General features: G+C 35.6%; 1 protein-coding gene across 1 annotated transcript; it reads right to left on the reverse strand.

Annotated features, from left to right (window-relative positions):
* Positions 1 to 13,543: 13,543 nt before the first annotated feature.
* On the reverse strand, positions 13,544 to 14,482 carry LOC144255355 (olfactory receptor 4F3/4F16/4F29-like). The gene has a single exon (XM_077799855.1). It carries the CDS (start codon positions 14,480 to 14,482, stop codon positions 13,544 to 13,546), a length of 939 nt encoding a protein of 312 aa, XP_077655981.1.

Below are 14,482 nucleotides of genomic sequence, written 5' to 3' on the forward strand. Positions count from 1 at the left end.
TCTTCTGGTTATTCTTACCAGAACAATTGGGTTCCAGGAACAATTCCCCTGACCCCATGAGAAAAGCTGGCAAATCCAGGTTTCTGAAGAAGTACTTGGTCATTATTCTCCAATGCTGGTAATTACCTCTTTTTGATTATTGTAGGAGGTTTTGTTTGTTTGTTTGTTTGTTTGTTTGTTTTGTTTCCTCCAACAACAAATCTACAACAAATTAAAGTACAGCTGAGATGACAGCACAGGACCTCCAAGGCTAGGTCATAAAAGGTCATTACTGTCTCTGCTTGGTTTCTTGGATCACTAGCTTTGGGCAAAGCTAGTCCCCATGTCATGTGTCTATTGAAGCAGCTCTGTGAAGAAACCCTCACTGAGAGAAAAGGAGACACTTACCAACAGGAAGTACCAACTTGCCAGTTATATGAGAAAACCACTCTGGAGCTGACCCTTTAACCCTAGATAACAATCTCAAGACAGCCTCAGCTGACTTGACTGCAGTTTCATTAGAGACTAAGCCAGAACTTCTGAATTTCTGATCATAGAAGCTATGAGAATGGAGGATTTTTTTTAAGTTACAACATTTTGCTGACTTAGAATGCATTAGATAATACAATATTCATAACTCTCCACTAATACACACTGTGTAGTTTCATGTAATAGCAGTAACACAAGCTGAAAAGTAATCTACTCAGGGAGCCTACTTACTTGAAGATACTGTGGTCTGGGAACAGGTAGGTGCAAAGTGAAGATAACAACAAGAAAAATTTGGACTTGATATATTAAATTCAGTTACAGAAAAATAGTCTAGTGGTAGAATCTCCATTTGCAGTGTAAAGGTCGGGCGAGCATCGGAGGAAGAGACCATCAAGAGACTGTCTCATGCAACAGCAAAGGGTTTATTGGGGGTCCAGCATGCTGGGGCCCAGAGCTCACTTGAATAGAGCAGAGAGCCCCGAGAACAGCTTAAGCAGAGCTTATATACTTTCCTTGGAGAGGGCAGGGAGGGAAGTTCATTGACGGGTCAGGGCGAGTGGGCGATTTGCATGCAACCGGGTGAGGGAGTACATTCTGCAGTTTGGCAGTTGGGGACAGCACATTCTGGGAACAAGATTAGCAAACAGTTCTCAAGATTTCAACAGTGTTTTGTTAAGCATACAGAAAAACAGAGAGTGACAAGTACCTATTTTATTAACCTTTCAGCAGATGTCAAATATCTTTTTGGTTTATAGTCAGGTGAGAAGGAAAAGCTCATACTAGGGAGTACAAATTGTGGAAATTTGACTTTCACACTGTAGTAAAAACATGTTTTTCAAGGGTGATAATAAAATTATAGGGAGACCCGGGGTCAGCAAATGTGACGTGTTTAACATAAACTTTGCGTTTTGGGAGTTCAAGAGATGGTTTAGTAAAGGATTTACTTATTTTACATCATTTATCATTTCAACAAGAATGGAAGGAAATTAATAACCTATAGAGAGTTTTTGTTACTATTGCTCTGTAGTATAGCTTAAGGTATGAAATAGTATTATCACAAGTTTCATTTTTCTTGCTAAGGCTTGCTTTGGTTATTCTGGATCTCTTATTTGTCCAGATGAATTTCATGGTTGCTTTTTCTATTTCTATGAGGAATGTCATTGGGGTTTTAATTGGGATTGCATTGAATCTGTATAGTGTTTTTGGTAGTATAGTCATTTTGACAATAATAATTCTGCCTATCCAAGAACAAGGGAGATATTTCCATCTTCTAAGGTCTTCTTTAATTTCTCTCTTTAGGGTTCTGTAGTTTACATTGTAGAGGTCTTTCACCTCTTTTGTTGATTCTCAAGTTGATTTGTTTGTTTGTTTTGAGGCTGTTGTAAATGGAATTGTTTTCCTAGTTTCTCTTTCAGAGAATTTGTCACTGATGTGCAGAAACACCTTTGATTTATGGGTGTTTATTTTATATCCTGCCATTTTGCTGGATTAATTTATTAGTTCTAGAAGATTTCTGGTGGAATTTTTTGGGTCTTCTAGGTATAGAATCATATCGTCAGCAAATAGTGATAATTTGAGTTCTTCTTTTCCTATCCATATCCATTTCTTTCATCTGTCTAATTTCTCTGACTAGAGTTTCAAGAACTATGTTAAATAGAAGCAGTGAAACAGGGCATCCCTATCTTGTTCCAGTTTTTAGAGGGAATGCTTTCAATTTTTCTCCATTTAGAATAATGTTGGCCTGGGGCTTAGCATAGATAGCTTTCCAATGTTGAGATATGTTCCTGATATCCCTAGTTTTTCTAGTGTTTTGAATATGAAGGGGTGATGTATTTTGCCAAATGCTTTTTCTGCATCTATTGAGATGATCATATGATTTTTATCTTTAAGTCTATTGATGTGATGAATTACATTTATTGATTTCCATATGTTAAACCAACCTTGCATCCCTAGGATGAACCCTACTTAATCGAGGGGCACTAACTTTTTGATATGTTTTTGTATTCAATTTGCCAGAATTTTGTTGATAATTTTTGCACCTAGAGTAGAGACATAGATTAGAGATATTGGTCTGAAATTTTCTTTCTTTGATGTGTCTTTGCCTGGTTTTGGAAGCAGGGAAATATTGGCCTCATAGAATGTGATTGGAAGTGTTCCCCCTTTTTCTATTTCATGAAATAGATTGAGGAGTATTCCTGTTAGTGCTTCTTTAAAGGTCTTGTAGAACTCATTTGTGTATCCATCCGGTCCTGGGCTTTTCTTGGTTGGTAGGCTTCTGTTGGCATCTTCTATTTCCTTGCTTGAAATTGATCTGTTTAAATTGTGTATATCATCCTGATTTAGTTCGGGCATATCATATGCCTCTAGAAATTTGCTGAGGCCTTTGATATTTTCTATTAGAGTACAAATTTTCAAAATAATTTATAATTATCTTCTGGACTTCTGTAGTGTCTGTTGTGATAGTTCCTTTTTCATCCTGTATGTTAGTAATTTGAGTTTTCTCTCTCCTTCTCTTTGTTAGCATGGCTAAGGGTTTATCAATTTTATTTATTTTTTCAAAGAACAAACTTTTTGTTTTGTCAGTTTTTTCAATTGTTTCTTTTGTTTCAATTTCAGTGATTTCAGCTCTGATTTTAATTATTTCCCTCTTCTACTGCTTTTGTTGTTGGTTTGTTCTTCTTTTTCTAGGGCTTTGAGATGCAATTTTAGGTCATTTATTTGCTGACTTTTTCTTCTTTGAAGAAATGAACTCTATGCAACAAACTTTCCTGTTAGAACTGCCTTCATAGTGCCCCAGAGATTTTGATATGTTGTATCTGTGTTCTCATTTACCTCTAAGAATTTTTTAATCTCCTCCTTGATATCTTTTGTGACCCATTGTTCATTCAGTAGGATATTATTTAGTCTCCAGGTGTTGGAGTAGCTTTTATTTTTTATTTTATCATTGATTTCTAATTTCATTTCATTGTGATCTGATAGAATACAGGGTAGTAGCTCTACTTTTCTGTATTTACTAAGAGTTGCTTTATGGCATAGTATATGGTCTATTTTAGAGAAGGATCCCTGTGCTGCTTAGAAGAAAGTGCATTGCTCATTGATGGATAATATACCCTATATATGTCAGTTAAGTCTGTTATTGATTGTATTATTGAATTATATAGTTTATTTGTTTAGCTTTTGTTTGGAAGATCTATTCAGTGGTGAAAGAGGTTTATTAAAGTCACCCAGAATTATTGTGTTATGGTCCATTTAACTCTTGAACTTGAGAAGAGTTTGATTGATGAACATAGATGCTCCATTGTTTGGGGCATATATATTTATAACTGTTATGTCTTGTGGAGGTATGGTTCCCTTAAGCAATATGAAATGTCCATCTTTATCCCCTTTGATTAACTTTGGCTTGAAGTCTACTTTATTTTATAAGGATGGAAACCCTGCTTGTTTACATAGACCATGTGAATGGTATATTTTATCCTAACCTTTCACCTTAAGTCTAAGGAGGTCTTTTCCTATGAGATGATTCTCTTCAAGGTAGCACATTGTTGGATCTTTTTTAAATCCAATCTACCAGTCTATGTCTTTTGATTGGTGAGTTTAGGCCATTAACATTCAAGGTTATTGAGACATGATATGTATTTATGTTCATTTTTGTTTATTTTGGGTATTTAACTTGACTTGGTTTCTCCTTGGGTTAGCTTTGCCTTTACTGTAAGAGTTCTTACCTTTGTGGATTATCATTGTTGTTTTTCATTTCCTCCTCATGGAATATTTTGCCACGAATGTTCTCTATTACAGGATTTCTTGCTGTAAATTCCTTTAGTTTTTGTTTATCATGGAAGTTTTTTATTTCATCATCAAATATCTACTTCTTTATATTGTTAAGATGGCTTTGTGGCATAAGATATGGACTATTTTAGAGAAGAATCTGTGTGCTTCTAAGAAGAATGTGCATTTGCTCATGGATGGATGAAATATTCTATATACATGCATTAAAAATATATTATTGATTGTGTTATTGAGTTCTGTGGTTTCTTTGTTTAGATTTTCTTTAGAAGATATATTCAGTAGTGAGATTGGTATGTTAAAGTCACCCAGTGTTATTGTGGTGTGGTCTATTTGATTCCTAAAATTGAAATTGGTTTGATGTACATAAATGTTCTATTGCCTAGGGCATAAATATTTAAGATTATTATCCTGTTGATGTATAATTCCCTTAAGCAGTATGAAATATCCTTTTTTGTCCCTTATGACTTAACTTTGGCTTGATGTCCATTTTATCACACATAAGGATGGAAACCCCTGCTTGCTTCCACAATACATATGAGTGATACGTTTTTCCCCACCCTTTCACCCTCAGTCTGTGTATGTCTTTGCCTATGAGTAGAGTCTGGTGGAGACAGCATGTTGTTGGGTCTTGTGTTTTAACCTGCTCTCCCAGTCTATATCTTTTGATTGATAAATTCAGGTCACTGACATTCAAGGTTATTATTGAGATGTGATTTGTGTACCCAGTAATTTTGGTTCATTTCTAGTTTTTAATTTGTTATGTCTCTCCTTTTATTGAATTTTCCTTTAGTGTAGTTCCTCTTGCTTGTTTGCATTTTTCAATTCATTAGCATGCGATATTTAGCTGAAAATGTACTGTAGTGCTGGCTTTCTAGCTGTTAATTTTTTAACTTTTGTTTCATGGAAGGTTTTTATTTCATCTTCAAATCTGAAGCTTAATTTTTCTGGATATAGAATTCTTGGTTGTCATCCATTTTCTTTAAAAGCTTGGTGTATATTATCCCAGGACTTCCTAGATTAGAGGGCCGGGGTTGAGAAATCAGCTGTGATCCAATTGGTTTCCCCCTATAGGTAATATGATACTTTTTGCTTATAGCCTTTAAAATTCTATCTTTATTCTGCATGCTAGGTGTTTTCATAATGCTGTGCCATGGTGTTGGTCTGTTGTAACTTGTGGGTTTCTTGTAACTTTGTAACTTTATAACTTCAGGGTCCTGTAAGACTTCTGTATTTGATTTTCCAATTCATTCTTTAGATTTCTAAAATTTTCTGATACTATTTCATTGAAAAGATTATGCACTCCTTTCATTTGTATCTTCAAACCTCCATCTATTCCAATAGATCTTAAATTTGGTCTTTTCAGGTTATCCCCTATTTCATGGAAGTTCTGTTTATGTTCTCTTAACATGTCTTCTCCACAGTCAACATTGTTTTCAAGATTATAGATTTTTGTCTCCATTGCCTAAAACTGTCTTCCAAGTGTTCCAGTCTTTTGGTGATGCTTTCCATTGAATTTTTAATTTGTTATATTGGTTTCTTTACTTTGAGGATTTGTGCATGATTTTTTAAAATCAATCTATTGAACAAAACTTTAGTTTTTTAATTTTTTTGTAGTTGCACATGAACAGAATGTCTTTACTTTATTTGTTTATTTTTATGTGGTGCTGAAGATCGAACCCAGTGCCTCACATATGCTAGGCAAGTGCTCTACTGAGCTACAGCCCCAGCCCTTGATTTTTTTTTCAGGATCTCACTTCTTAGAAATGCTCTCTCACATCCTGTATTTTCTGATTTAACTCCTTATATTGTTCTTTATCTCACAGATCAGTTTAACAATGTGCATTATAAACTCCCTCTCTGACTTTTCTTCCAATGTGGTGTCAATGGATTTGGTTATTGGAATATCTTGGTTCATTTGGGACAATTTGTTCCCTTGCTTTTTCATGTTGTTGTGTGTATCTCCATCTAACATTAGAAATCTGAGGCAGTAGAGTTTCTACCCTGTGGATTTATAGTGTCCCTGAAGGTTTCCAGTGCCTCACCATTTAGGGAGAGACAAAATAACAACAACCAGTTCAAACAATATACACCATTAAACCAAATACTTTATGCTATGATGTCTGCAATGTTAATTGTCACAATAAACAGAAATGATATAATCAGTTATTGCCTACAATAAAAACAGTAAGCTGGCAAAAGGATTTACAGTTTTGAATGGTGAACAAGGAGAGAACAGAGTGGTATAGAATGTGATGATTATGAGGGAGGAGGAGAGAAGACAGAAGTAAAAAATTAAAGGAAGAATGAAAGCGAGAACAAGAGCAAATAGCTCTTAGCACAAGAAAAAAGGAGAATTGAGGGAAACACATTAGGGAAAATATATATATATAAAGTAAAATTTGTAAAAATAAATAAATAAATAATTTTTAAAAAACAGAAAACTGAAATATTCTAATCAAACATCCTAGCCCTCAAAAAAAAAACTAATCCACAAAAAATAACTGGCTTCTACTATAGTGATACATGCATGTCAATATGTATGTTGGCATAATTCACAACAGCAAAATTATAGAACCAGTCTAGGTATCCACCAACCAATGAATGAACTGATAAAGAAAATGTGATATATACACACAATGAGTTTTACTCAAAGTAGAATGAAATTATGGCATTTGATGGCAAATGGATGAAACTGGAGAACATCATGCTAAGCAAAATAAGCCATTCAGAAAGCCAAGGGTCAAAGGTTTTCTCTCATATGCAGAAGAAATAGAGAAATCAGTATTTTTAAAAAGGGAACCTCATGAAAATAGAAGGCAGCTCAGTAGAGTATAAGCAGAGAATTAAGGAACAGAGATGAGCAGAGGAACTGTAGAATGAAATTGAACAAAGTGTACTGATAACTATTACATAATCTCCCTTACATGTGGACTCTAAAATAGTCTAATTCATAGAATCTTAGAGTAGAACTGTGGTTACCAAAAGCTAGAGAAAGGAGAAACTGAGAGACACTGATCAGAGGATACAAACTGACAGCAGTAAAATTCGTAGGTTCTAGGGAATCTAACATCCAACATGATAACAATAGTTCATAAACCTGTACTTTTCACTTAAAATTTGATAATAGATCAGATTCTAAATGCACTTACCATGCACATCCACACACACTTCCACACAAGACACATTTGAGAAGAGTGTTATAGGAACAACACCTTGTAAAAGCTTTATGCTATTATTTCCTGCAATGGGGAATTATCACTTAGACAAAAAATTCAATTTTCACACTATCTCCAATCTTCCAGCCTAGTAAAAAAGATTAGTGAAATTCTAAAATTAAAATTAGTCAAACTTTCAGAAATATTGAACTTTGTCAAATCGGTCTTTTTCCTTATGAAATAAAATACTTAATCGAGCATTACATGCTTCTATAAATTTTCTGTGATGTGCAGATAATTAAGGAGGAAGTTAACAAATCAAAATGGATGAGGAAGTGCTCTAAAAATGCTAGCTCATATCATCTCAGAGCATAGTAATAATAAATACCCTACAAAAGATTTACACCTCTGAGGTAGCACATGATAATCTTGATTAAATGACTACTAGGAAATAAAAATATAGGTGGCTAGGCTGAATACAGACTGAAGGACTTTTGGAACATCCTGTCAATTCTTCTCATTAATAAGATATTTCTTTTCCTATATCAATGACTTTAGAAGTATGTTAATCTAATAAATCAGCATAGAGTTATAGGTTGACCAAACAGCATGAGATCAAGGAGAAACTGATGTGACTCCATTTTTGAGAAACCAGCCTCTAACTCAGAGCAAAGCCTGTCCAAGGAAGGGGGCGGTGACCCTTGTTCTTAGAAAAACCCAGAGCACTCCCAGGCACATACCCATCCTGCTGAGTTGTTTATCTACAAATAACAGGAGGGATCTACAGAGCCAGGTGTCCTGACTCAGTCAGGCTAGGTGAGGACCCATAGCAACCTCCTAGCAACCACCAATCAGTATGAGACAGGGAAAATACCTGGGATGCCAGATGACCCTTCCAGTAGTTTATGGTGGTTGATAACATGTTGGGAATCCATGTAGTTCAGCTCTTACTCCCCTCATGGCTTAAACCAATCAGTTCAAACGAATTCCCCCTCTTGTACTAACCAATCACCCCTACCCAACTTGTTCCCACCAGTGAATGTGCTAATCATGTTTTAGAGTTGTTTTATGATTTTCCTGCGGTGTGTGATGATTTGCTAAGAGATGCTATGATGTATGTGAAGTCCCTGCCTTCCCCAAAGAGAGTATAAAACTGCTGCAAACCGGGGCTCAGGGCCTCTCAGCATCACCAGTTGCTATGTGCGTGGAGGAAAGAGCTAGCTCACAATAAATGACTCTTTGCTACTTACATGGATCTTGGTCTCTGGTGGTCTTTTAGGGGTCCCAAATTCGAGCATAACAGACAGAAAAAGGCAGAAATCCCCTTTCCCATCTCAGCCTTTCTCCTCTTTCCATGAATTTCCACTGAAAATATAAAATCTTTCTTTCTCCAAAGAACCAGTATCATTTGACTGTAAATTTCCAAAATTGAGGGCAATGCATTATATTTCTATACCTATAGCATCTATAAATAACTCATTTTAAAGTTATGTGTAATAACTAATTGACAGTAAACAATCAGTTATCATTAGAAAGCAAATAGACCAAAATATTAAATCAGCCATTTTTCCTTTTGTAAATTATGTTGTATTGACTACAAAAATGCTAAGCAATTTTTAATTTCTTTAGTGTGACTGGCTTTCAGTGCTTCTCTCTAATCTAATTTACAAGGATGTAGATAGTATTAAAGGAAATCAAAAAGGAATGATAAGGTATCCAGGATCTAGATACAATCAGAAATGATTACTATAGGGAATGTAGCTCAGAGGTAAACATCCCAATACTCAGTACCAAAATTTAAAAATAAATAAATAAAAAAAGAAATGGTTACTATGCCTAGGATGAGGTCCCATCGCAGGGAGCATTAACAGAAAACAAAGAGCAATTCCACTAGATAAAGGCCATCAAGGAGATCTGAGGGCTTTGGTGGAAGAATTCAGAAAGGAGAAAGAAATCCACACCCTCATTCCACTTTCTGTCTTCCAAATTCCTGCCATAGAGTCCATTAGCTTCACATGTGCAGAAGCCCAAGGACAAAAACTACTCATTGATCCAGTCCCAATGTTCAGTTTGACAGAGCAGAGCAAACATGATGAAAATTAGGTATGGGAGGGCAAGAGGGACTAGCCATCACAAGAGTTTGTATAACCATCCCCCATTGTTGTACATTTAGGTTTCTGTTAATTTTTGCTTTGCAAGGTAACCACCAGCAAATTTTTATGTCTTCTTGTACACATGTGCAAGTACTTCCAAAGCATATATAATCACAAGTGGAGTTTCTAGAAAACACTTCTAAGGTATACTGCTAACTAGTTCCATATGAAAGTTCATGACCATAGTTGTTAATTAGACAAAAGGATGAACACCTTCACATATTTACCTATATGAGATACTTATTGGTTAGGAAAAAGAACAAGCTACATTAGCTGGTGGACACAGCTTATCGATGCCTTCCTTTCTGCTTGGTTGGTAGATTCATGACCACTGAAGTTTGTAACTACCAGACCCAAGGCTTCTGGGTGTCATCATTGTGGGACTTGATTTCTTATGAAACCAGGAGTATTTCATCAACACCTTAGCCAACAAACTACACACTACCACACTGGACCTTGTTTTCAGGTTGCAAGAATGCAATTTCTCACTTTGCCATACAGCTGCGGAACTTTTCAACCCAGCTTTTATTAATAATATACCATATTCTACCCAACATAATGACTTTCAGTCTAGAGAACTGATTTGATTTGGATTTCACATTTAACAGTCAATTTGAGCATTATTCATTCTGATGACCTCTCTAATCTTTCTTAAATGTCTTAAAATATAGGCTGTTTCTATATCATGTATCAAATACTGTCCTTACATCAACTAGAATTCCACCAAGGGAAAAGAACTGCATAAAAAATGAAATAAGTGGGTTGGGGATGTGGCTCAAGCGGTAGCGCGCTCGCCTGGCATGCGTGTGGCCCAGGTTCGATCCTCAGCACAAAGATGTTGTGTCCGCCAATAACTAAAAAAAAAAAAAAAAAAAAAAAAAAAAAAAAAAAAACAATAAATATTAAAAATTCTCTCTCTCTCTCCCTTAAAAATGAAATAAGTGAGGAAATATAATTTTAAGGATATAAAATATTTTTCTAAATAAGAGGTATCCTGACTAGTTTTGTTTTCTTCTTCTTCTTTGGGTTTGTCTCTTAAAAGCTCTGAAGTGGTCACAGTTCATTAGCCCATTTATAAAACATTGCCACTGTCAGAATCAAGAAATTGGTGAAATCAAGAGTCCTTAAATTGCACTTTCGGGGGGATTCATTTAGACTTAGAAACAGATTCCATTACAATGGAAGTGTTTAAAACTGACTTATAATCTTGCTCTTCCCTCACCAGTGAGATGAATAAATGACACATGACCACTTTATATAAACGTGTCTTTAATTCTTTAAAAAGTATCCTCTGACCCCTCTGAAACTTCCATTGCAATATCCAAGTGAGCACACATTCTGGAGCCAGTTAATCTACTTCCCAAATAATGAATTTCCTGCTTAAGCCCAGTCATGTCTCCTCCAGATTCCAATAGAGATTATCAAGCAGCAATCTGACATTTGCTTTGTTTTCTGATGTAGTGATTTTTATTTATTTTTCTGGATTTGGGGAAATTTTGGTTCTGGTTCTGGTTCTGATTCAACATGTCTCATAAGTAATTAATTCCTCACTGATGATAGTAAGAATTACAAATTTGATTTCAAGATCTGATCATTCAATAATCTCTACTGGGATAGTAGAGATGTAGTGTGTATCAGATGAAAGATAATAGACAATTTGTTTAGTTTGCTTTTATTATCTATTGGTCTGCTTTTCTTCATTCCATGGGAAATAGAACAGCTCTTATAAATCTGGTATGAGATTGCATATGAAAATATTTGATACTTGCATATGTGTCTGTGTGTGTATGTGTGTGTAAGAGATTTTACCTATACTTGTATAGAGTCTCTGTATCTTCAAAACGTATTAGTAAAATATATTCATTTTTTTCTGCTTTTAACCCATTATGTTCCATCATTCTACATATAGGACATCTATAAAAACTTAAATTTTTATGACACCTGTAAAGGGGAAGGGATGGGGAGGGGTTAGCAATGATGGTGGAATGTGATAGACATCATTCTCCAAAGTATATGTATCAAGTCATGAATTGGTGTAAACATACTTTATATACAAACAGAGATATAAAAAAATTGTGCTCTGTATGTGTAATAAGAAATGTAATACATTCCACTGTTATGTATTTTAAAAATAAATTAAATATTAAAAAAATTTTGATACCTATAAAAATACCTAAGTTTTTATAAAACAAAAAAAAAACTAAGTTTTTATGAAAACTTAGATATTTTTATAGGTGTCATATATGAAGGATGATGGGAAATAACAGATTAAAAATAGCACTTACTGCCTTTAACATGTGGGTAGGATATTTGCAGAAATAGGGAGTTATATTTTGAGTGTTCATGAGCTTTTCTGGCCCATTAAAATAACTATATGTCAATGATTCTCACTTTTCCTTCTTAAGAGGCGAAAGATTTTTCTTTTCCTGACCAAAATTAGTCAGACCCCCTCTGAGCTCTCTTCTCAACTAGGCCTCTACTTTGGCCCCCTTTCCTCATGGGTATGTATACCCAGTTTTAGCAAAAATCATACTAAGTAGAAATACAGAGAATACCCGCACCCTTGATATCTTCTCTTAATAATTTTCATTCCACTGACTCACAACCTGCTGCTTAGCTATAAAATTCTCCACCTATTCCTACTGTATGGAGAATTCAACCCAGTGCAATGCTGAAAGGTCTCTATTCCCCTATTATAATAGTTCCTGAACAATATGTTTTTATCATATTAACTATAGTCAGGCTACAGGGCATTTGTTGTTGTAGTAGTGTTTTGTTTTGTTTTGTTTTGTTTTGGTACTGAGGATGGAACCTAGGGATGCTTAGTCATTAAACCACATCCCTAGCCTTTTTTATATACTTAGAGTCAGAGTCTCACTAAATTGCTAAGGACCTCACTATGTTGCTGAGGATAACTTTGAAGTCCTGCCTCAGCCTCCCAAGCCACTGAGATTACAGATATGCACTATCACGCCTGGCAGATGGGCAAGATTTTTTTAAAGTATTCTCTATGAAATAAGAGTAAGTCACTTTGATTAAAGTCATAATTAAAAGGGGTAACTGAGATGAGAAGAAATAGTGGACAACATAAAAATGGCTATAAAGGGTAAAAGGATATGGCTTTCTTTTTCAAGAGGAAAAAAGGTAGATTCTAAGATAAAATGGCTGATTATTTCCAAATATAGGCCTCAAATTTGGCCCCCTTCACTGATAGATATGCATAACCCAGTCTTAGTGAAAGACAAAACCTAATGGATATAGAAAGTAGGAAGTAAATTATATTTTCCCTTGTTGTATAGGTATAACTTCAATTAACAAAACTAAAGAGAGGTGATGACATTTGTTAAGTTTTGGGCAAAGTTTATAGAGTGTGGCTTTGATGAATTACTAAAATAAAAAACATTAAGGAACACTTAATTATCAACTGTTACATCAAAGCAAGACTGGAGCTCAGTTTTCTCTAAGTTACTTCTACTATGTTAATTAAAAATACATTTCACTCTGTAGTTATACTACAACCACTTTAGTTCCCTGATAGCTTCACTACCTATACTACTACTTTGGGTTGACTGGTGTCCACCAAATAGATTCTTTGCAGTTTTGTGAATGTGGGATCTTTACAAATGTAGTCAACTTAAGATGAGGCCATACTGGATTACAAAGGACTAAGGAGAAACTTCTTCCTGTTCTGAAGTCCTTAATTAAGGTAGAGTTTCCTGTTATGTATTTCTAATAATTACTTCATCTAATATCATCCATTTGGAATTAGGCTCAAAATCATTATAATCTTTGGTTTCTAAATATTTTGCATGTAATTCCTCCTCTTTCAGAAATTAATGGCCCTCTTTCTTAAGAGAAATATAAAATGGACTTAATACAGTATGGTTCATCAAATCAAGATAGGACAAAGAGAAGCTTTTATCTGAGTTTGACTATCACAGTGATCTTCAAAAGTCTATTCTTTACAACACCACCAATCACTTAAGAGATCTTCCTGTAACTCACTAACTGTCTGCATATTCTCCTCATTGCCACCTTCATTTCTTGATTCCTTAGTGTGTAGATGACAGGATTCAGAAAAGGAGTCAGAACTGCATCAAAGAAGGCCAGGAACTTATCCAGGTGTGTGGAGGGAGACGGCCGTGCATATACAAATATCAAAGGAACAAAGAACAAGACCACCACAGTGATGTGAGCTGACAGTGTGGACAGAGCCTTGGAGGAACCAGCAGAAGAGTGTTTCTGAACAGTAAGAACTATGACAACATAGGAAATGATCAGTATGAAGAAGGAGCCCACAGAGATGAAACCACCATTAACTGTGACCATGAGTTCCAGTCGGTAGGTGTCTGTGCAGGCAAGTCTAATGAACCAAGGAAGGTCACAATAGAAACTATCCAACACATTAGGGCCACAGAAGGGCAATTTTACTACAAAAACTAATTGAACCACTGAGTGAATAAGGCCAACCACCCAGGCAGCCACTAAAAAGAAGATGCACATCCTTGGGCTCATGATGGTCAGGTAGTGAAGAGGCTTACATATGGCCACATATCTGTCAAAGGCCATGGCCATGAGTAGCACCATTTCCACACCACCAATGAGATGGATGAAGAAGATCTGAGTGATGCAGCCTCTAAAGGAGATGACTTTGTGCTTCCTGAAAAGGTCATAAATCATCTTTGGGGAGATGACAGAAGAAAAACCCAGGTCAATGAAGGAGAGGTTGGCCAACAGAAAGTACATGGGAGAGTGTAAGTGAGGCTCAGAAGCCACTGTGAACACAATGAGGGAGTTTCCCATCATGCTTGCCACATAAAACATGAAGGAGAACCCAAAGAGGAGTAGTTGGATACTCCAGGAGTTGGTGAGTCCCAGGAACACAAACTCCGACACCACAGAGTGATTTGCACCATCCAT

The sequence above is a fragment of the Urocitellus parryii genome, chromosome 6 (genome assembly GCF_045843805.1).
Source record: "Urocitellus parryii isolate mUroPar1 chromosome 6, mUroPar1.hap1, whole genome shotgun sequence".
Lineage (NCBI taxonomy): Eukaryota > Metazoa > Chordata > Mammalia > Rodentia > Sciuridae > Urocitellus > Urocitellus parryii.

Coding starts and splice junctions, on each gene's coding strand:
- LOC144255355 (XM_077799855.1), bottom strand. CDS start 14,482: ATGGATGGTGCAAATCACTCTGTGGTGTCGGAGTTTGTGTTCCTGGGA.